The 24,668-nt window shown below is 40.3% G+C and overlaps 1 protein-coding gene across 1 annotated transcript in view; it reads left to right on the top strand.

Annotated features, from left to right (window-relative positions):
- The first annotated feature begins 2,324 nt into the window (after window positions 1-2,324).
- Window positions 2,325-24,668, top strand: part of HABP4 (hyaluronan binding protein 4) — a 35,196-nt gene continuing 12,852 nt past the window's right edge. The window contains exons 1-5 of the mRNA XM_036856510.1: window positions 2,325-2,784; window positions 7,363-7,525; window positions 12,908-13,069; window positions 13,273-13,341; window positions 17,026-17,109. Of these exons, the coding sequence (XP_036712405.1) occupies window positions 2,424-2,784; window positions 7,363-7,525; window positions 12,908-13,069; window positions 13,273-13,341; window positions 17,026-17,109 (839 nt within the window). The 5' untranslated portion in view covers window positions 2,325-2,423. The remainder of the gene's footprint in view (window positions 2,785-7,362; window positions 7,526-12,907; window positions 13,070-13,272; window positions 13,342-17,025; window positions 17,110-24,668) is intronic.

Here is a 24,668-nt window from a genome sequence, read left to right as displayed (position 1 = left end):
TCTAGTTTCTTCCACTTTGCATAATGTTTTCAAGGTTCATCCATGTTGTAGCAGGTATTAGTACTTCATTCCCTTTTCTGACCAAATATTAATCCATTGCACCACATTTTGTTTATCCATTCATCAGCTGATGTGCATTTGGTAGTTTCTACCTTTTGGCTATTGCGAGTAGTGCTGCTATGAACACTCAGGTACAAGTTTTTGTTTGAACACCTGCTCTCAATTCTTTTGGATAAAAAGTATAGGCTTTTGATCATAAGCCTCTGTTGACTCCAAGAAGGAGAAGACCAGATATCTTAAAATCTTCATTCAACAAATATTTACTGAGAACCTACGGTACAGCTACCTAGAATGCTAAGCACTGGGAATATGTTGCAATAATGAATAAGACGGACATCATCCCTGTTCTCTTCCTCGGGAATGACAGAAAGTTGAATAAGTGAGTAAAACACAGACCTGGCAGCAGTTAAGATGAAGGGTTCCTTTTCCATTTGCTATTAAAGGAAAGTAAAAGCTGGTACTGATGTATCTGAGCAAGATGCTATAACAGAATGCTTTTGATGCAAGAAACAAGTACAACTAAGACTAGTTTAAACGATAATGGCATTTATTGTCTTACATAATAATAAGTCTGAGGCAGGAAGTTTCCCGATTGTGGCAAGTCAGCAGCTCCACATCATCAAGGAACTAGGTTTTCTCCATCCTTCTTCTCTGCCATCCTCATAGTCACAATAAGGGCCAGCACTCTAGGCATCATGCCCTCCTCACATAACAAGGACCAAAGTACAGAAGTGGAAAGTTAGCAGATCCTGTCACAATCCCTTTTTAGGTACAAGAAAAATGATCCCTCCAAGAAATCCTGCAGAATATTTTCCCTCAGGTCTGTTCTGCCAGATTTGCACCAGAAGCCTATTCCTACACCAATAATTGGTAGGGGAATGAAACTACAATGGGTGATTTAAGATTAATCAAGTTTGAGGCTGGAAAAGGGCCCAGTTCCCCCCTGGGGCAAACAGCTCCTTGATGCCCTAACAAAACACAGGTTTTGGGAAAGTGTAAGAGGGAAAGGAAGGGCTGTAGTATAGGCAGCCAAGAGTGTCTCCACCAGTGCCTAGGCAAGAATTCCTGGAGAAAGTCCAATTCATAGTTCTTCTCTGAACTTCAAGCCCTCAGTTGAATAAAACAACCAACGAACCAACCAACCAAACAAAACCCTAAACTTCAACATGTCCAAGACTGAACTTATGATTCTCATCAAAGTGGTCTATAAATGCTCTGTTTCTTTGTGAATAGCATCACCATTCCAGTTGCAAGAGCCAGAAAAATAGGAGTCATCATACTCTCCTCCTTTTTCCTCACCACCCATATCTGGTGCATCACTGAGTCCTGTTGATATAACCTCCAAAATAGCTCTTGGATCTACTACTCTCTTCACCTCCACTGACAGTATCCACTATCCAAGGATAGTGATCATCACCTTTTCCCTGGAGCTCTGCAGCAATCTTCAGCTTGGTCTCCCTGCATCCATTTTGACCTCCCTCCAACCTAGTCCTTCACATTACAGCTACAGCGGTCTTTTCAAACACGTGCTCATGCTTAAAATTTGCTTGCCGCTGCTCCTAGAATAAAGACCAAAATAAGGCCTTCCCCCAACTCTTAGCAATCCATTTCCTTGAGCTTGAATGGGCTGTGCTCCACCCCAACTCAAGACTTGTGCACTTGCCGTTACTCATGTCCCTTGTCATCCTTCAGATCTCAGCTTAACCGTCATTCCCTGGGAAAGCCTCTCCAAACTTCCTAATTAGGTCAAGTCTCTCTGCTATAGGATCATAGAGAAGTCTGTGCCTTTTCTTCAGGGCACTTTTCTGCCTATAGGCTGTAAGATCTACGAAAACAGAGAGCTAGTATCTCCTACAACATAACGCCAGGCACATAGTAAGTGTACACTATACAGTTGTTGAATGGCTCAATCAGTGTATAAACTTTAAAGAAGTGTGGCCGATGATGAATGTGGACCCAGTCCCAGAGAGAACATAAATTATGGCCGTGACCCACCTGCACGGTCCAGCAGCCTGGACCGCAAGGCTCGTTGCTCCTCCCAGTAGCTCCGCCCCTTGGGTCCTGCCCCTCCCTGCTGAATCGTGGGGAGGGGCATAGAGGTCGCATGACGTGACAGCAGCCGGCCGCTGATTGGGTTTCCAGGCGTGCTGGCTAGGAAAGGGGGCGTGTCCGCATGCGCTGATTGGCTGGCGGGAAGCTGCTGGACGGGCGGCGGCGGCGGCGCGGGGGCGGGCGCTGGTAGGGACGGGACTGGGCTGGGCGGGGAGGGATGTAGCTGCGGGTAGGATGGGTCATCGCTGCCGGCTTCGGTGAGACTCGCTCGCGTGGACCGCCTGCGGCGGGCCCGCAGTGGCCGCGGCGGCATGAAGGGCGCTCTGGGGAGTCCTGTGGCCGCGGCCGCCGCAGGCGCCGCGATGCAGGAGAGTTTCGGCTGCGTCGTGGCCAACCGCTTCCACCAGCTGCTAGACGACGAGTCGGACCCGTTCGACATCCTGCGCGAGGCCGAGCGCCGACGCCAGCAGCAGCTGCAGCGCAAGAGGCGCGACGAAGCGGCGGGGGCGGCGGCCGGGGCTGGCAACCGCGGCGGCAGGAGCCCGGCTGGGGCCTCGGGCCACAGACCCGGCGCGGGCGGCGGCCGGAGGGAGTCTCAGAAGGAGCGCAAGAGCCTCCCGGCCCCCGGCGCGCAGCAGCCAGACAGCCCAGGGGGCGGCCCTCAGCCGCCCGGTACGCGCGCTCCGCCCGGCACCTAGATGCCCCCGGGTGGGCGCGGTGGGCGGGAGGGGAAGGAGAATGGGGTCATGGAGGTCACCTCTCCTCAGCAGCCCCACGACCTCCTACTACGAGACTGGGATCACTGGAATCTGTTCCAGAAAGGGGAGGGGGCTCCGGGAAGAGTTGGCTGGAGTTGAGGGTCCCTGTGGCCGAGGAGGGTGGGAAAAGAGGACGGGGTGGGGGGGGGGGTGTCATGCACCTTCTGGCCTTTCCCAGTCCCTTCTGGGGGCGAAGGAGAGTGCAGGCTTGGAGTAGGGGGTTTCAGAACGCTGAAACTGAGGCTTTACAAGTTGGGCAAAGTTGAGGGATATTTCTGGGTTGGTGTGTGGGGGCGAACACTGAGGTCGCTGCCCCGGGGCTCTCAGATCTAGAACTAGCAGGGACATTCTCCATCCTGCAGCCCAACCTCTGCAAGATTCGCGTCGGGAGGCAAAAAGTAGTGTGGTGGGAAGGAGGGAGGGGAGCGCCTTTTAGGGAGAATGGAGGAGGGCGCACGCGGACCCTGGGGGTGGTGGCGAGAGCCCGGGGTGTGTGAAGGATCGCCGGGGTGAGGGGCTGGGGCCTCTGTGATAGAGGGAAGTCCTGGGTGACCTCGGGGGCGGGCTGTGACGGCAGGGCCGCGAGCAGAATGCGGCGGGGGTGGACGCGGGGTCCCCGGCGGCGCCTTCCAAGCTCTGTGCCTTCACCCATCCATCCCCCTTACGGAGCTTCCAGCAGTCATCCCGCACGACTTTTCAATATAGCAGGCAGCATTGATGGGTTGTGTAACTTGTCATTAACTCAGGCTGCTTTAAGAAAAGCGTTTTTAATTAACCTTTTCAACAAGAATATTCAAAGCTCCCCACTCCCTGCTTAACCAGAACGGCAAGGGCAAAGCTTGGTGTACTACTCTCTGCATCTAGGGACGGAGGGTGCTTAAGAGTCTTCTCACCTGAACTGCATCAGTGGCAAAGCCTACAAGTTTCCACCTGTGTTTCCTCTGTTTTTCAAAAATAAGACAGTGGTCCTAAGGTTTCCGTAAAAAGAATGTTAAGATGTATAATTCGACCACTCCAGCCAGTGTTTGGCAGTGTATTCAACTTGGCTTTACTGACTTGGTCCTTGCTTGATAAAAATTGTGCAGCCCAGCCCTGAGAGAATAACACCTGATTTGAGTGTTGGGGCTTTGACTCCTGCAACTAGGTAATGTTTACCTTTATCTGTGGAAAGTTCAATCCAGCATTATCTCTTGAAAATCAGAAAATTAAGTCACTATAATAAAAATATTGAAAATTATTTAAAATGCTATTGGATATCCCAAGACTCCTTGGTAGGCCAGTACATTTATGAGCCTATTTAAACAGTGAGTGAGACTTGAGGTATTTTGTACATTTTGCATTATGTTCTATCTTTTCTTCTAAATCTATTTAGATAAATATCATAGTAATAAGAGAATTGGGAAAGGCTAAGCTTTATTTTTTAACAAGTGAAAATATGTATTTTAATGTGAAACTGAATTTAGTTTTCTATGTCCATGTATTGCTTTTTAACCTTTTTACTATTAAAAATGTCATGCATTTTTGTTATAAAAATTTTAAACAATTCAAAAGTGTATGAAGTAAAGTGAAAATCCTGTATTTTTCTTACTTTTAACACCTTGCATTTACATACATAATTGCACAGAGCTACTTCTTTTTTTCTAAATTTACATGATATAAACTGGGTTGTAACCTGCATTTAGCATTATGATCTAGTACAGTTATAACTTGCTAAACTAATAAACTTAGCACTGTAATCTGGTACATTTATAACTTTTTTTCTGTCAATTGTTTATGATCCAAGTGATCTGGCTTTTGAGATCTATATTAAAGAATTTTAGTTAGTTTTGTAGTTAAAATGGAAATTTTGTAATTCTAGTTCTTTTTCAAGCATGTTATTTCAGGAGCAAACAGCTCATTAATTTCCGTTTATGTAGTTACTGTGCTAAATTTATCTGTAATGGGTGTTAGAGAGCTACTCTCTCAAGGTTTTGTAGCCCTAATTGATATGGACTGTACTTTTCTAACACTCAAAATTTTTAATTTAGTTAGAATATTATAAATGAATGCTTAGTGTAGACAAGAATCAAAGTCAAAACAAGTTTGACATATAACGGAAACATTAATCTCAAAAGGATGTGGAAATCATAAGATTTTCCCATAGAAATAGGTTTTTAATGGCCTTCACTATTTAACAATATACATAGACCCTTGGATGAGCCTTGCTCAAAAAAATTCGTCCTTGAAGTCTTCAGAGGCTGTTTCAGCTTTGCTTTTCCTGGCCTTTCAGAACTAATCTCTGAGTCAAAGCTCAAATTTATTTGGGGGAAATCTCACTGTAAATTTTATTGTATTCTAAATTTATTCACAATAAATTTTATTGTCCCTTCATGTGGGCTTGGGGTTACATCAGTGATCAGACTGCATATGCCAGCCTTTTATTGGAAAGGGCTAGTAAAATTCAATGTTTGCATATCCACTTGGAGCCGCTGATCTAGCACAGAAAAACTAGGTTCAGTTGCATTCTTGAATCCCTTAGTAGTAAATTGTGGAAAAAACTGGACCCCTATTGTCTTTGTTTTTTGGATTTTGGGAGGAAAAGGAAATGTTTGCAGGGTATTGATAATTATTCTAATAAGTTGCCAGTTATATTTAATGGTTTTCAACTTATACACAGAAGCTTTGGAAGAAGCTTTAGTATAAAGTATGCAGCAAATGTCATTTTAAATTTTGAATGATGAATTCCAAATTTAATTGATACAATTTTTAAAATAACCTTGAAAGCAGAAAGAAGGTGGGAATAAGCTCCTAAGTAATTCTGTAGTTGAGTGGAGATATTTAGTTGTTTTTTTTTTTTTTTAATTACAGGTTATGAATAGGAAATTTGAAACTGTATTAAAATAACTTTTTACATTGAGGGAAAAGTATTGAAAAGTATTGTTACTGTTGATGTTCTTGCTGTTATGTCATGGTCTAATATAGTTTTCAACTTGTTAGGTAGTTAACTTTCACAATAACATTTTCTACCTTACATTTTAAATGCCTCTTCCAAATTTGATCTCTCTTAGTAACGTGTGTGCGCTCGGATCTGGCATTGCATACTCCTGGGCAATTGGGCACCAGTGTCAGTCTCTGTTTCTGCAATAAAAGCATAATGCTCTGTTTATGATAACATCTTTCCTATATCCTAAACATGTCACAAGCTCAGATTGTGGCTTCAGGAAGCAAATCAGATTTAAGCATTTCCTAGGTTATGGGACATTAACTTACGATTGAACTTAGATCTGTTGTGCAATATTTCACATTTCAAAAAAATACTTTGTTAGCTAACAAGTAATAAATCGCACAGTTTTGTGTTACTGGTGTCACGACATGATTTTTGCTTTAAAATGAGATTAGTAACGTATTGGAACTATGTTAATATTTACATGTGCCTAGTTTATAAAGATTAGATAGAAAATATTAAGTGGGAAAATAGGAGAATACATGTAAACATATATTTCTTAAGAGTCACAAGTATCTGCCTAAGTAGAAGAGGAACCCAGTAGTTTAAAAAAATACCCATTAACTCAAGTACATTTAATATTTTTATAGCCATACAATAAATGTGAAGGGTGACATACCAAGAAAAATCTAAAATTTTCTACTAAAATGAAAATTGTACATAATGTTTGAGATGGAGACCTATTAAATGTATACAAAGAAAAGATAAACACACATTTTTGGAAGATGATTTAAGAAGTAACAAAGTTCTTCACAATATATTCACCAAATATTAGTTGCCTTAAGACATAGACCCTGCTGAAAAATTTTAAAACGTCAAAACCGAGAGGAGTAAAAAGAACAGAGAAGGCTGGAGTGCCCCAGCCCCTGCCTCCTCAGTGCTGGCCGCTCCATGGACGGGAGATGCCCCTTCAAGTGCTGGCCTGCCCTTGCATGAGTTGGCAAATACCAGCTTGGCCTCATATTTGAGAAGTGTGATCATAAATGTGTAAATCCCATCAAAGAGCAGGAAAATCTGTTTTCAAATGAGAACGATATAATGGTACAAACTATTTAAAAATGAAAACTTTATTAGCCAATGAATGATAAACTATAGTTGGGATTCTCAAAATATGTTCTGGAATACAGGGTATTTATCCTTTAGTTTTCTGGAAGGAACTTAGCTACCATGTTTTGATAAAGCTGCTCTTGTGAAATGTAGTTGATAATATATCTCCGTAGCTATCACAGAGTCATTGTAAAATATCTGTAATTGTAAGTTAGTTGGTATAGTTTATCTTATCATACTTTCTAGGACATAGGGGGTTCAATGGTAATGTCAAAGTTTTATTAAAAGACGACTCTGGGCAGTAGTAGTATCAGCAACTTTTTTTCTTCTCTGAACTTTTCCAAACTTCCCAAATTTTCCTATGACACTGATTTCTAGAAAAGTAAAATTTAAAAGTACCTGTAATAACGTGCTGCTGCAGACCTTGTGTTCTAGCTCTCCCCTTTGATTTCTCCCTGTCAGGCCAGAAACGAACTTCCAGAAGAGGCGAGCAGCAAGGATGGAGTGAGAGCCGGGGGACAGAGGTGACGCTTGATAGAGCAGAGCGGAGATCCTACAGGGAATATCGACCCTATGAGACGGAGAGGCAGGCAGACTTTACACCTGAGAAGTTTACAGATGAAAAGTAAGTACTGCAGACCTCGGCCTGGAGGGTTGGGGGAACCAGAAGGATTTTCAGAGGACTACTAGCCTTTGCAACCTTTTTGTGGTGCCAGTCCTGGGAATATTTTGCCAATTTAAGTACCAAATCATACTACCTTAGGTAACACGTGAAGCACCTTCCATTTATCTCATAGATGACCTTAAGTCTTGGTTCAGGAAATCATTACACAATGAAAAATGGATTACTTATTGGTAACTATGAAAAGCATTCTTATAACAAACTATATAGGAGTATGCTAAACTGATTAAATTTTCTTTTGAAATTTAGGCCAGGGATATAATTATGTTCTTGATTTAGCAATACTAATTTGGTCTACTAATGAATTTAAACAAATTCCTAGCCCCATGTCAGGTCAATAGGTTATCGCGATGAAATTGGACAAAATAACTGATAAAATATGTGACACCAGTTTAAGGCTCCCATGCCGTCTCTAGAAAGTGCTCTGACCTGGAAGATGGTCTCAGGCTGGTGCAGCCTGACACCCTTCTGAGTAATGTGGCATGTGGGCTATCATGCCCACCTATACACAGAAAGCAGTTCTTAGTGTCTTACGCTTGGCACTAACAAGATGGATGCTTGCTGCCTCAAGTTTTTAATTATTAAACCTGCATAGCACTGGGTTTAGATTAAAACAAAACAACTTGTGAATCATATTTAAAGGAAAAGAAAGTTAAAAAGGCTAAAAGAGACTAGAATAGTGTACAGTTTAATGTCAAGGGAGCCGTTATTCCCGAAGTCTTTCAACTTCTTGACTACCTATTCCACTACACATTCAAAACAGAGATGGTATATCTGCCACCATGTTAGAGGATGAGGGTTAGAGAAAGGCTTAATTCTGCTTTTTTGGGTGATTAGTTCAAATTTGCTATGTAACAGCCGCAGTCTGCTTGCTTACAGAAAGCCTTCTGGATCAGAGCTGCTTATTTTGGGAAGCATTTGTGTATTTTTTTCCTTCACTGCAGGGATTTATTCTGTGGAAATACAGAAATTATAACTCATGTTTCCGGCTTTTTTAGTAGCAAAATTATGAGTTTTTTTAAAAGGATAAGTCTTTATATGTTACCATGAAAAAAACTGCCTATTAAGGGATGCCTATTTTGGATACAGAAAGTTTTAAGAATTATGTAAGGAATTCCCATATACCCTCATCCAGATTCTCCAATAACATTTTACCACATTTGCTTTATCATACCCCTCCCTCACTCTCTCCTTCTCTTTCTCCTCTCTCTCTTTCTCTCTGTCACACACACACACACACACACACCCCTCTTTTTTCCTTGGCATTTGAGAGTAAGGTGCAGGAATGTCTCTTTATCCCTAAATACTTTAAATATATTTCCTAAAAACATGGTACAATTATCAAACTCATTAACATTGATACAATACTATTATCTAATTCTCTAAATTATGTAATCTACAGACTACTCAAATTGCACCAATTGTCCTAATAATATCCTTCTAGCAGAAGAAAAACAATTTTGGTTCAGGATCCAGTCCAGGAATGTGCATTGCATTTAGTCTTCTTTAATTTAAAACAGCTCTTCAGTCTTTCATTTATTTATGGATTTGACATTATTTAAGAGTATGGACCAGTTATTTTGTACAACAGCCCAGAATTTGAGTTTGCCTGCTCAAATTCTTAATGCTCACCAACCTATTAAAAAGGAGGATAAGCTACATGTAGAAGAATGAAATTAGAACACTACCTAACACCATCCACAAAAATAAACTCCAAATGGATTAAAGACCTAAATGTAAGACCAGACGCTATAAAACTCTTAGAGGAAAACAGAGGAAAAACACTCTTTGACATAAACCACAGCAAGATCTTTTTTGACCCACCTCCTAGAGTAATGGAAATAAAAACAAAAATAAACAAATGGGACTTAGTTAAACTTAAAAGCTTTTGCACAGCAAAGGAAACCATAAACAAGATGAAAAGACAACCCTCAGAATGGGAGAAAATATTTGCAAATGAAACAACAAAGGATTAATCTCCAAAATATACAAACAGCTTATGGAGCTCAATATCAAAAAAAACAAACAATCCAATTAAAAAATGGCCGGAAGACCTAAATAGACATTTCATCAAGGAAGACATAGAGATGGCCAAGAGGCACATGAAAAGATGCTCAACATCACTAATTACTAGAGAAATGCAGATCAAAACTACAATGAGGTATCACCTCATGTGGTCAGAATGGCTATTATCAAAAAATCTAGAAACAATAAATGCTGGAAAGGGTGTGGTGAAAAGGGAACCCTCCTGCACTGTTGGCGGGAATGTAAATTGATACCACCACTATGGAAAACAGTATGGAGGATCCTTAAAAAACTAAAAATAGAACTACCGTATGACCCAGCAATCCCACTACTGGGCATATACCCTGAGAAAACCATAATTCAAAAAGAGACATGTACCAAAATGTTCATTGCAGCACTATTTACAATAGCCAGGACATAGAGGCAACCTAAATGTCCATTGACAGATGAATGGATAAAGAAGATGTGGCACATATATACAATGGAATATTACTCAGCCATAAAAAGAAACGAAATTGAGTTATTTGTAGTGAGGTGGATGGAGTTAGAGTCTGTCATACAGAGTGAAGTAAGTCAGAAAGAGAAAAACAAATACAGTAGGCTAACACATATATATGGAATCTAAGGAAGAAAAAAAAAAAAGGTCATGAAGAACCTAGTGGCAAGACGGGAACAAAGACACAGACCTATTAGAGAATGGACTTGAGGATATGGGGAGGGGGAAGGGTAAGCTGTGACAAAGTGAGAGAGTGGCATGGACATATATACACTACTAAACATAAAATAGATAGCTAGTGGGAAGCAACCGCATAGCACAGGGAGATCAGCTCTGTGCTTTGTGACCACCTAGAGGCATGGGATAGGGAGGGTGGGAGGGAGGGAGATGCAAGAGGGAAGAGATATGGGAACATGTGTATATGTATAACTGATTCACTTTGTTATAAAGCAGAAACTAACACACCATTGTAAAGCAATTATACTCCAATAAAGATGTTAAAAAAAAAAAAGATGTGGCACATATATACAATGGAATATTACTCAGCCATAAAAAGAAACGAAATTGAGTTATTTGTAGTGAGGTGGATGGACCTAGAGTCTGTCATACAGAGTGAAGTAAGTCAGAAGAGAAAAACAAATACCATATTCTAACGCATATATACGGAATCTAAAAAAAAAAAAAAAAATGGTACTGACAAACCTAGTTACAGGGCAGGAATAAAGATGTATACATAGAGAACAGACTTGAGGACATGGGGTGGGAGGGGGAAGCTGGGGCGAAGTGAGGGTAGCATCGACATATATACACTACCGAATGTGAAATAGTTAGCTAGTGGGAAGCAGCAGCATAGCACAGGGAGATCAGCTCGGTGCTTTGTGATGACCTAGAGGGGTGGGATAGGTAGGGTGGGAGGGAGGCCCAAGCGGGAGGGGATATGGGGCCATATGTGTACATATGGCTGATTCACTTTGGTGTACAACAGAAACTAACACAGTACTGTGAAGCAATTATACTCCAATAAAGATCTATTTTAAAAAAAAGAGAATATATTTTATAAGAAGGGGATTATAAAGAAGCAATTGAGCATATATTTAATTGGGGGTGGGGTAAACCTGTGGGATAAAGAAAAATGATTTAAGGGATTAAAATAGACTAGAACACAGGGTTATTTTTAGGGTCAGCTTCAGTTACTATTATATTATTAATGAATTCGTTATTTTATCAGTATCTGATCTAGATTTCATGTAAATTTAGACCCGATTTTGACTATTGGCATTATTTTCCATATAGAGTTTTATGCTTCATTTCTTCTCAGTTTTTAGGTAGACTTCTTTTCTTTTACGGCCCTGTCCAACTTCCTGGTTAAGAACTTACTGTTACTTTTCATTTGTCATTGTTTTAGAGCTCTGCTTTAGATATTTACTGTAATGTGGAATCAGATTTTACAAGAGTCTCTATTTAAAATTTTGGTTTTGGTCTGGGGAGGTGGGAGACAGAAAGGCCAGCTTGGAGAATTGATTTAAGATGATGTTTCTTGAAAGAGACTGGCATAAAGTTAATGATTGGCGCTTCTGTATTTCTTTATCTTTTTGAGTAAGGAGAATTGTGAGTTTTGTATCTTTTTATCGGTGATTGTATAGTAGCTTTTTAATGTAACATTTTCAGCCTGTTTCAGTAGACTGGAACACACCTGTAGTTCTGGTGTTTGAGCCACTAATGTCACTAGATTTCAATAAGTAATTTGTTGCTTTAAATGGTTTTAAAAGCCTTGACAAATTAAAAAACATAATTTATCTTATTAAACTAGGATTTAACAATGAAAAAGATGAGGCCCTTCCTGCAGAAGCTTTGAGTCTGGTGGAGGAGAGACCAGTCCTCATAAAAAGTGACAGTGACCAGATGGTAGCAGAGAATGGATGTGAGGAGAAGCGGGCGGTCAGGCCCTGGATCCAGTGGGTGTGGCAGGGAAAGAGTGAGAAAAGGCAGATTCTTGGCTTGGACACTTCCACGTTGTGAGTTAGGGACCGTAGTAGGAGCAAGGGGTCAGTGTTGGTCATGTATCTTCAGGGCCATGGGGTGACATAGGGGGATGTCCAGGAAGTAACTGGCTTTGTGGCCTGAAATCAGAGAGACCCCCAAATGAGAGACACAGGGTCACGTGAAGGGGCCATGTAGCATTAGCATAGGGACGAGGACGATGTGTACAGGAGGTGGGGAGTCAGGAATGCTGGTGCTCTTAAGGACAAATGGGTACGTATCCAGAAGATGAGATATCCAAGACATATTCCATGAAAAAGGCAAGGTGTAGAACCTTTCCCTGTATGTGACTCTGCAGTGTCTGCCTCTGAGAAGTGGAATTGTGTGGCCAAGAAGCAAGAGGAGTACCTTGTGAATGTTTGGGTATTACCTATTTCAAAAATCATTTTATAAGGATGAGCAGGGAAAGAGAAGCCAGAAAGGGCAGAGGAAAATTAGTGGTTGGCAGTGTTGAATGATGCATAAGGGTCAGATGACCTAGAGACAAAAGTTGCTATTGGATTTAACAACAAAGACGTCATCTTCAGCTATCTTCCTCATCTGTGGGCACTAGTTGTAATTAAACGACTGTACGTGAAGGGCTCAGAACAGTGCTAGAGATAGTATGTGCTCAGTAAATTTAACTATTAATTTTTTTATTCAAGACACACAATTCTTTCCAATATACTGTAGCCATAATGTCCTTCTAGAATTTTTTTTAATCAAAAAAAGCCTTAGCTCTTTAATGCAATTCACTGCTTTTTATTATACTCATCTCTTCCAAGACCAGTTGACAGGTTTGATCAAGACAGACCACTGAGAGGTCGTGGAGGCCCAAGAGGGGGCATGCGAAGCAGAGGCAGAGGTGGTCCTGGGAACAGAGCTTTTGACGGTTTTGACCAGAGAGGGAAACGAGAATTTGAGAGATACAGTGGGAATGATAAAATGTAAGTTTCTTTGTAAATGGCTATTTTCCCTTTAAGATCTTGGTGTGAATCTGTTGTGTGTTAATATTTAGTTGACTTTATACTAGTATGCAGTTATTCCTAAGGGGGCTGATCCTGGGACAGTTTTTATGATCAACTTTTCTGATTTGGAGATTGACTGGAGACCAGCTACCAGTTTAAGGGAATATTCTTTCTTTTTCTAGAGCAATCAGAACTGAAGACAACATGGGTGGATATGGAGTTCGCACCTGGGGATCAGGTAAAGATACCAGGTATGGTGCAAATGTGTACCTTCTGTGAACCTACAATTAAGTGGAAATATCTGGATCTTTATTTGCCTGTCTTGAAAATTATGTCCTCTGTGTTATGCTTGCCATGTCTTTATACTTGTGTGCTTTACGTAGCGATTGAATTTAGGCTTTTGTTTCATGAGATAACTTTTTAAAACAGTTTTGCTATGTTGCGGTTAGATTTGAAACTGCTTTCAAAATTCTTTTATTTTATCTTATTTTAGCCAAGCAAATTGTATATTTGCTGATGCCCCAAGCACATGGCACTGTATATTTGCATATGCCTCAGAATGCTTTTTAAATTCCTGGATATTCTATACTTTATTTTTCTGTGACTTTCCAAAGTTTTTGTATACATTGCCTCTTTTTTTTTAAAATAAGTTTATTTATTTATTTATTTATTTTTGGCTGCGTTGGGTCTTCGTTGCTGCGTGCAGGCTTTCTCTAGTTGCAGCGAGCGGGGGCTACTCTTTGTTGCAGTGCGCGGGCTTTTCATTGTGGCTTCTCTTGTTGCGAAGCATGGGCTCTAGGCGCACGGGCTTCAGTAGTTGTGGCACACGGGCTCAGTAGTTATGGCTCGTGGGCTCTAGAGCGCAGGCTCAGTAGTTGTGGCACACGGGCTTAGTTGTTCCGCAGCATGTGGGATCTTCCCAGACCAGGGATCGAGCCCGTGTCCCCTGCATTGGCAGGTGGATTCTTTACCACTGCGCCACCAGGGAAGTCCCTGCATCTTGATTTTATAAAATCATTTGCAGATGAAAGCTCAATGACAAGTTTCACCTGAGGTTCAAATTTGATATTTCTCAGGCTTTATGATATCTCAGATCTGTGCCAGTTTTGCTACTTAGGGGAGGTACTTGGTTCTGCTATTTCTGTCATTTCAGGGCTGCAGGGAAGTACGAGGAATGGGTTGCTCCAGGATGTGTTGCAGGGAAGGCTTTACACAAGTTTGAAGGTTTGAGGGGATCCAGACTTCCACTTTTTTTCTTTTGAAGAATATAGGCTCTTTACATAAACTTATTTTTCTTAAATTTTTATCCTTAAAAACAAATGTACAAAATGAGATCAAATGTAAAATTAAATTTACTACCATTGCACATCTGTGTTGTCCTTGAAAAGAAACTTGTTGAATGTTTGTCAATCTAGGGTTCTATAGAATCTCAAATACAGACTTTTTCATTTTGTTTTATTTTACTGTAATAGTATATTTTTAAAAAGTAATATAGGCACTTTCTGCATCATCTGATTTACTAGCTTATTTAATACTAACACCCCATTTCAGTTTGCATTTGAGTTTAAAATCATTTTGGCTCCAAGTGATTACTTACTCTAAGAGGTAATTATTGACCTTGGAACATGAAGAAGTGACCACATGTGCTCCTGGCAGATGGTATGTCCCAATGTTAAAATGAAACGTGCCCCATGGCATTCATTTTGGATTGGTTTGTGAGTTATAAAGTCAAAGCTCTTAGGTGGTAATAATGTGTAATTGAAAGTTCTTTTGTAGAATAAGACTTTAATTTCTTATTTAATACACTGAGATTTTGATTTGCCACCATGGTATAGTGCAGCTGAGTTATGATTAATGAGAAAACAGCAGAGGTGAGCCTAACAATAAGTGATGTGTTCGTGGCTGACAAGGGCGAGTGCTGCACCACGCATTGGAGGTGTGAGGGTTTTGCTGTAGTTTAGTATTCCTGTTTGAAGACATTGGCAGTATAACTAGATCTAAGGACAAGATGCTTTCAAAATGGTGTGACTGAGCCATTTCCATTGTTATTGGTTTTCTTCAAGAGTTTGACTGTTAGTACCTGTGCTGAAAATAGAATTTTCTCCATTTGTAATAATTTTAAAAGTGTAATATCAGATATTATTTTCTTGTTACTAACTGGAATAGACACCCACAGATGCAGTTTTTAATAATACTGCCTTCCAACTTTTGTTGTGAAGAGCCAAGACAGTTTTATGTAGTAATCAAGCAACACTGGATTAAATCTGTTCACTGTCATAGATTTGGTTAAGTATGAAGTCTGATTGAATTTGAACTAGTTAACAAAGCATTGAGGTGTTTAAAATTGTTTTGTAACCATACTTGTGCAAACAGGCATTTTCTACATAAGTATAACTGAAGTCAAAATACAGGCATGGGCCCTGGAGCTTTATCTTTCTTCTAATAAATCCAACATTGGTGATTTACTTTCAACAAAATAATAAAATTTGCCAAAATAAATTGTTGCTAATCTTGAAACTTGTTCTGTAGTTTTGGTCATATGGTTCTATAAGCTATGGTTCTATTGAGCTATAAGCACAAAATTAGTTTTATGTTTATTCATAAAATAATTTAGGTCAATACAGGAGGGAGGTCTGTGATTTTTCTTCTAAATTGATTGACAGGTTTAAGAATTGCTGGTCTCTTTGTTTTGTATTCTGCTTCTTTTTTCTTCCCCTATATAGTTATAGCCCTTTTATGATTTTTAATTGTTGAAAGCTATGAACTGTCAGTGAATCCATGTCTTTTATCCCCTTGGTTTATGACATGGCCAAGGGAATAAAGAGAAAGTTGGAGTAATACAGCACTACCACTGCTGCTAGACTCCTGGATGCTAAAAACTCCCATGACCCACGAGGGTCAGGCTGATGTGTAGAGGCTGCTTTTGTTAGAGGACTTCAGTCAGGCAGAGCAGCAGGGATGTCCTTCCAAACAGGGAGAACATTTGATTTAGGACCTTTTTTAAAAGTAAAAATTATTTATTCAAATTTTGTGTTGGAAAACTGAGTTTTTTTTAAAGTTGATAACAATGGCTTTGAGTTGAGAATTAAAATATTTTAATGTAAAAACTCTATTCTTTTATTATAGTTCAATTTATGTTTACTTAAAAAAAAAACCTGATTTTATGAAGATTTTTCCTGAACTGGGGATGAAAAAGTGCTGGGTTCTGAATGTAGAGTGTAAAATATTTCTATTACATTGAACAATTTTAGCATTTTCCTGAGAATGAAATTTCTTTTGCTGGTACTTTTTTAAAAGTAATGTTCGGATAGGATTAATGTCAACATAAAAAAATTAAGATTATGTATTTAAAATTCAAATTGTTTTTCACTGTGCTGTAATTTCTAATCTGCAGATTGTGTATTTAGATGTGATGGTATGTAAATTGATGTTTCAAAGCCTTATTTTTCTGGTATGGTTATCACCAGCTTGTTTGTAATCCTACACATTCCTTTTTGTGGAATGTTTCCACTTTCTTGCCATTTTCTAAAGTTTGAAGTGGCATATTCTTAACTATTTTAAGTCATTTAACACTAACAGGTTGAAAATTTTTATGGCCCCTGTTAATATTTGGAATTTCCTAGGATAATAAGAGTTTTGAATAATTGTTCTGGTCCTTTACAATCTGTTTTTAATTTTAGGCCATTCATGGAAACTTGTATTTCTCAAAGTACTTTTCACACTTTTGGAAATAATTTATATGGATTAGCAATTAAGAGCATTTTTCTTCCTCTTGTTTATTTTGATGTGGGTTACCTGTATGTACATATTAATTCCTTGAGGGATGTTTACTTAAGAAAAAGGACATTGAAATGTGGTTTTTTTCTATCTTGAATATGTAAGGGCATTGATGTAAACAGATCTGTGTGACTAGAGTGGTTCTTGCTGCTTTGCAGTGACATGGACCCGACTGCCCCCATGGAAGAGACCACAGTGGTGGAGGAGTCCCTGGGCCCCCTGGAGGAGGAATCTCCAGCCAAGTGGGTATTTCATTCATTTTACCCATTGGGTTGTTGGTGGTTTTCTTAAAGATTTATAAGAGGTCTTCATAGAATAGGAAGCTCAGCCTTTCATCATATCACAGAGGGTTATCTTCTTAATGTGTTAATGAATAATCAAACTAATTAATAGTTCAAATCATCTAATGAATGATTATTAATGATAATTAATGGGTTGAATTCAAGTATTCTGTCCTGTGCCTACAACTTATTTTCCATCAGCAGCCTGTACTGTGACTAGTCTCTCTCTCATCAGGACCCCCATCTTTTGTCCCTTTATTCTCTCCCGGTCCCTCCTTCCTCTTTTCTTCATGGAGCTTAGTTCCCTGCTCCATCTGTAGCACCCTTGCCAAGGCTTTAAACTCCCTTGCCCCTTGGGTCTATGAGTACCTTGCTAGCAAATGCACCCACCTCCTGGACAACCGGTAGCCATCTGCCTTCTTTCTGCCTGCATCCACAGGCTGAGCACTGCAAGGTACTCAGCAGGACTGATGGGAACCCCTGTAAATTCCCGATCACCACATTCTGAACTGAGCCCTCAACACCGCCCAGCAATACCCATTTCTTGGATTCGCTCTTTCCCCCACCCACTACAATGACTGGCTCAGTCCTTCCTGTCCCCTCAGAGCCCTGACATTGCCCCCCACTTTCCCCTTCTTCCATCCTTACGACACCCACACCTCCTCTTTCATTTTCTGGGTACAACTTGGCCTCCTTTGTCACAGAGAAATTACACCACTCTCAAAGGTGCAAACCTGCCTGCACCTGCCTCCTGGGCTTCTTCCCTTGTGGTAAAATAGAGGCACCATCCCTCCACCAGCCTCTCCAGCGTTTGGATCCTATTTCCTACTGACTTCAGAGAAATCTCACTATCAGTTAGCTCCTTCGTTTTTAGGCATACTCACTTCCTTCTTCCCATCTCTGGTCTTCTTATCAACATTTTACCTGCGCTCAATCTCTCCTGTTTTAAGCCTCTTGTTGCCCCTACATTCACATTCAGCTGCCTTTTTCAGGGTTATGTGCATTCTTTCTTCATTTCCTCCCCTTCACTTCATCCTCGCTTCACTCCAGGTCTGGCTTTGTCCTCATTGCCCTTCTGAAACAATCACCACATGTCTCCAGACCTAACAGATGTTTCGGTCTGCATCTTTCTTGACCTCTCAGAACATGTGACTTTACAGGCATACCTCAGAGATATTGTGGGGTTTGATTCCAGACCACCTCAATAGAGCGAATATCACAATAAAATGAGTCACACGATTTTTTTTGGTCTCCCAGTGCATATAAAAGTTATGTTTAGACTATACTGTAGTCTATTAAGTGTGCAATAGCATTATGTCTAAAAAAAAAGTATACATACCTTAATTTAAAAATACTTTATAGCTAAAAGATACTAACCTTTTTAACATATTTATCATCTCAGCCTTCAATGAGTCATAATCTTTTTGCTGGTGGAGGGTCTTGCCTTGATGATGGCTGCTGACTGATGAGGGTGGTGGTTGCTAAAGGTTGGGGTGACTGTGCAGTTTCTTAAAATAAGACAGCAATGAAGTTTGCCATACTGACTGACTCTTCCTTTCATTTGAACACTTAGAGGCCATTATAGGGTTATTAACTGGCCTAATGTCAATACTGTTGTGTCTCAGGGAATAGGGAGGCCCCAGAAGAGGGAGAGAGATGGGAAGGCCAGTTAGTGGAGCAGTCAGAACACATACAACATTTATTGATTATGTTCACTGCCTTATGTGGGTGCAGTTTGTGGCACCCCAAAACAATTACAATAGTAACATCTTTGTATCATTGGTCACAGATCACCATGATAAATATAATAATAATGAAAATGTTTGAAATATTTCGGGAATTACCAAAATGTGACACAGAGACATCAAGTGAGCAAATGCTGTTGGGAAAATGGTGCTGCTAGACTTGCCCAACGCAGGGCTGCCACAGATATTCAATATGTTAAAAAGGCAGAATCTGTGAAGTGCAATACAGCAAGGTATGCCTGTGTTGATTTCCTCTTAACCACAACCTCCCATTGGTTTCTGCATTCTTCTGGCTTGCTTTCTGCTGCTCAGTTCCTCCTTTGCAGACTCATCCTTGTCTTTCCGCTCTTTTAAAATGTTGAGTTCTTCAGGGCTCTGCCTTAGGCCCTCTTCTCTGTGTCTAGTGTCTCTTTATAGGATCTCATGCACTCCTGCAGCTTGAGTTGTCATTTATCCCCTGACTCCAGAATATATACCTCTGGCTCCAACCTTCAACATGGACTCCAGGCCCATGTGTCCATCTGCCTCCTAGACACCTCCCTGTGGGCATCCCAAATGCACCTCATGCTCAGTGTGGCCAGGACTGAGGTCCACAAGCCCCCACCCTCATTAGGTGTTTCTGTTTTGCGGAACGGCATTGCCATTCATCCAGTTGCACAAACCAGAAACCTAGGAGTCATTCTTGAGATTTCCTTCTTCTTGACCCACTGTCTCCCCAAAATCCAATCTGTCACCATGCCCTGAGGATTTGTACCCTTTTATATCTACCATCTCCACTCGCCATCATAGTCTCCGCTACTGCTATCTGCTCTCTCACCAGAGCTCCTAATGGGGCTCCTTGCATTCTCACATTCTACCAACCCACCCGTTTCACACCAAAGTGGCTTTCACACTGCCATTCTGATCATCATGCCCCTACCCCTCGAGTAAGACCCTCCCCCTGGTGGCTTCCTGTCCTTTTTCTGTCCCTTGCCCTGACCTGCACAGTCCTGCATGATCTGGCCCATGAAGAGCCCTCAAGTTCAACCACTCCTGTGCCTTCTCCAGGTTCACCATGTGGCCCTTATTTCATGTTCCCAAGCACCTTTCTCCAGCTCCTATGCCACACCTGCCAAAGAGCTTTTGCAAGTGCTGTTTTCTTGTTTTTCTGTACCTCTCTTCCACACCCCCTTCACCCTTCACCTATTTATTTAACTCTTACTCATCCTTCAGCTGCGAAGAGGCAATGCTTAAGAGCAGAGACTCTGAGCCAGTGTTCTGGGTTCAAATCCCAGCTCTGCCATTTACTAGTTTGGCTAAGTTATTTAATCTTTCTGTGCCTCAGTTCTCTTCATCTGTAAAATGGGAATAATAATAACACCTACATCAGAAGGCTGTTATAAGGATTGGTTGGGTGTGCATGTGTTTCATGTAGAGTGGGGCCTGGCATGTAGTTAGTGCTGTATAAATACCTACTATTATTATTGTTACTTATTACAAGAGTAAAGTGCTACGATTGATGATTGTGAAAGCTGTTAAGTTACTATTCAAAACAACTAAGTAATGTATTTAATTAAAGAAATAGATTAATAGTTAATATGAATATTTAGACAGTAAGTTAACTAAGAAAATAGATCAACAGTGTATATGAATGTTAAGAAGTGAGTTAATTAGATACCTTCAGGAAAAATTGGATCCTTTTTGAGCCAGTAAACCATTTATACAAATTCAGGTAATATAAAGCAGAATAATAGAGAGTAAATTATAGCATAATTGTAATCTTTAGAATTGATTGAGGTACTCTAGCATTCATAATATTAGACAAAATAATTATTGCAATTAATCAGTTATTCTGAAAGACAAAATAATACTTAATGATTTTGTTGGCAGTCTCATTGTCCGCGATATCCTAGTGGAGCTAGTCAGCAAATCTCTCTCCCTCTGCTGAACATGCTGGACAGTGAGCATCCAGTTAAAATTGCAGGAGCTGCAGTGCACCGCAGCTGCAGTCTAGTGGCCGACCACATGAGAAATTCTTGTTTCTGCACTGCCTTGTCAAATTTTAAAATTATTACTAACATTTGTAGTAATACAATTATAGTTTTTTATAATTTCAAAATTAGGCTTGTATATGCATTCTAGGATGGAGATGCTCTCTGATCTTGGCTTTGTCGGGATATTGACCTAACAGCCAAGCTTTCAGCATTCAGCCAGAATGTATATTTAGTGCAACTCTTGGTTTAGAACTTCTTGGTAGGTGAATTTAATGTACCCTTGCTTATTTTCAAACCTACAACCCAAAGTACATACATTTCCCTCAAATTGGACACATTTTGTTGACAGTTATATGTGCTATGCCCTTCCTTCCTTCTTCGTTTCATTACAGAAGTATTACATGTTTCTTGTCACGTGGTGTTCTAATGTCCAAGGATACCTGTGACAGTTTCCTGTTTTGCTTTAAGAGTAAGTCTAATATTTATTGAGCATTTCTTGTGTGCCAGGAACTGCTCTAAATGAGTCTATGGCTTAACTCATTTAACCCTTTGCTGCCTGTGAAGGAGAAGGTACTGTTCCTATTCTAATGCTGAGACATACAGGTTAAACAACTTGTAGTAAATGTCAGAGCCAGAATTTGAACCAGGTATTGTGGCATGAACATTCATGTTCTTAACTGTACTGAGTGGTAGGAATGGTTAAAAGTGCCATTTAGACTGACTTGCTATTAAGAACTGCAAATGGGAGAAGGTGGTTCTGTAAGCAGGGGAAGAGCTGCCAGGATCACTGAGGATTTCCCTATTAAGTAACATGGATCAACAACTCCCTTCCATCCTTAAAAATTTTAAACTCTATGAAAAGAGAATGGTGAGGAAGCATTATTACAAAATATCTGCAATGAATTATTTTGTACTTTGTTTCCAAGGGTATTTGCTTAGACAATGAAGATTGTTATGTACTGAGTCTTCTTAAAGCAGGACCACACCTCTTTAAAATTTTTATCGCAAATTTATGAGGAGCTCAAAGTTTATCATGAAATTCACTTCCCTTTCAGTACTTAATTTTTTTCTTTTATTACTTTTTTGGCTGCATAGGGTCTTCGTTGCGGCTCGCGGGATCTTTCATTGCGGCACGTGGTCTCTTTGTTGCAGCGCTCGGGCTTCTCTCTAGTTGCGGTGCCTGGGTTTCTCTCAAGTTGAGGCACTCGGGTTTTCTCTCTAGTTGTGGCGCATGGGCTCCAGAGTGTGTGGGCTCTGTAGTTTGCGGCACGCGGGCTCTCTCCTTGAGGTGCACGAGCTTAGTAGTTGTGGTGCGCGGGCTTAGTTGCCCTGTGGCATGTGGGATCTTACTTGATCAAACCCACATCCCCTACATTGGAAGGCGGATTCTTTACCACTGGACCACCAGGGAAGTAGCCCTTTCAGTACTTTGGAAGGACGTAGGAGGTATTATTTACATGTTAGGTTAGATCCACTTGCCGCAGTTAAGTATTCAGTGAGTAAAGTTTTATTTCTAGAACCCACTTTCCTTGATTCACTGCACATTTTCATTCAGGTGAAAAAGTATTGCCTGAATGGAAGTTTGGACATTTGAATTGATGATTTGTATGCTTCCTCTGTCCATATCTTGACTATCTTCCATCTAAGCATTTTTTCTGCCATCTTATTCCTTAAATAGCACAGAGGTTAAATGCGGGCTTTGGAGATAGAATGAATAGATATGAAACTTGGCTCTTTCATTTATTTGTTAGCTGTATAACCTGTCTCCTTGATTTTCTTACCTGTAAAATGGAGCTGTTAATTTTAACTAACTTGTGGCATTAATTATCATGAGCAAATTAATGTAAAGCACTTTGAATAGCATCTGGCACCTAGTAAACATACAGTAAATATTAGCATTATTATCCCATTTATTTCTACATAAAGATAACTGTTGTTAAAACAGTTCTATTTCTTCTATAATTTTACCCATTTAGAAACAAAATGTATAATTATCAAATCTTCATACAGCATTGTTCACATTACAAGTCATAGATTTGATGACTTATATCTATAAGCAGTTTTGATGGAAAATTCTTTCCAAAAATTTTTTATCATATTGGGTGGGCCAAAAGTTTCATTCGGTTTCTTCTGTAAAATGGCTCTAGTAGCACTTAGTTGTCTTTAACTTCATTGGAAACAATTTTGTTACATTGTATTTGACAGCTGTCATATCAGCGTGCATTTAAAAAAGACATAAAAATTGGTGAATTTTTGTGTAGCCATTTTAGTATTGAAGATGGAAGAAAAAAAGCAACATTTTCGGCATATTATGCTTTATTATTTCAAGAAAGGTAAAAACGCAACTGAAATGCACAAAAAGATTTGTGCAGTGTATGGAGAAGGTGCTGTGACTGACCAAATGTGTCAAAAGTGGTTTGCAAAGTTTCGTGCTGGAGATTTCTCACTGGACGATGCTCCACAGTTCAGTAGACCAGTTGAAGTTGATAGCGATCAAATCAAAACAATAATTGAGAGCAATCAGTGTTATGCCACGTGGGAGATAGCCGACATACTTAAAGTATCCAAATCAAACGTTGAAAATCACTTGCACCAGCTTGGTTATGTGAATCGCTTTGATGTTTGGATTCCACATAAGCGAGAAAAACCTTCTTGACGCTATTTCTGCATGCGATTCTCTACTGAAATGTAATGAAAACATTCCGTTTTTAAAACAAATTGTTGGGGACTTCCCTGGTGGCACAGTGGTTAAGAACCCACCTGCCAATGTAGGGGACACGGGTTCGAGCCCTGGTCTGGGAAGATCCCACATGCCGCGGAGCAACTAAGCCAGTGCGCCACAACTACTGAGCCTGTGCTCTAGAGCCCGCGAGCCACAACTACTGCAGCCCGCGCGCCTAGAGCCTGTGCTCTGCAGCAAGAGAAGCCACCGCAATGAGAAGCCTGCGCACTGCAATGAAGAGTAGCCCCCACTCGCTGCAACTAGAGAAAGCCTGCACCCAGCAGCAACGAAGACCCAACGCAGCCAAAAATTAATTAATTAATTTAAAAAAAAAATTGTGACAGGCGATGAAAAGTGGATACTGTACAACAATGTGGAATGGAAGAGATCGTGGGGCATGCAAAATGAACCACCACCAACCACCAAAGGCCGGTCTTCATCCAAAGAAGGTGATGTTGTGTATATGGTGGGATCAGAAGGGAGTCCTCTATTATGAACTCCTAACAGAAAACCAAACGATTAATTCCAACAAGTACTGCTCCCAGTTAGACCAACTGAAAGCTGCACTCAGTGAAAAGCATCCAGAATTAGTCAACAGGAAACACATAATCTTCCATCAGGATAACGCAAGACCACATGTTTCTTTGATGACCAGGGAAAAACTGTTACAGCTTGGCTGGGAAGTTCTGATTCATCCGCTGTATTCACCAGACATTGCACCTTCGCATTTCCATTTATTTTGGTCTTTACAAAATTCTCTTAATGGAAAAAAATTCAATTCCTGGAAGACTATAAAAGGCACCTGGAACAGTTCTTTGCGCAAAAAAAATAAAAAGTTTTGGGAAGATGGAATTATGAATTTGCCTGGAAAATGGCAGAAAGTCGTGGAACAAAAGCGTGAATACATTGTTCAATAAAGTTCTTGGGGAAAATGAAAAATGTGTCTTTTATTTTTACTTAAAATACCGAAGGCACTCTTTGGCCCACCTGATAAACCACGAACTGTAAAGGTCTTTGAATTACTCAAAAAGGAATTGTTAAATTTAGAGTGATAGCAGTTATGTTGCTTTTATAACTGTT

This window comes from Balaenoptera musculus, chromosome 6 (assembly GCF_009873245.2).
Source record: "Balaenoptera musculus isolate JJ_BM4_2016_0621 chromosome 6, mBalMus1.pri.v3, whole genome shotgun sequence".
In the NCBI taxonomy this organism is placed as follows: domain Eukaryota; kingdom Metazoa; phylum Chordata; class Mammalia; order Artiodactyla; family Balaenopteridae; genus Balaenoptera; species Balaenoptera musculus.
The sequence above is the reverse complement of the archived record's forward strand: the minus strand, read 5'-3'. Positions and strand labels throughout refer to the sequence as shown.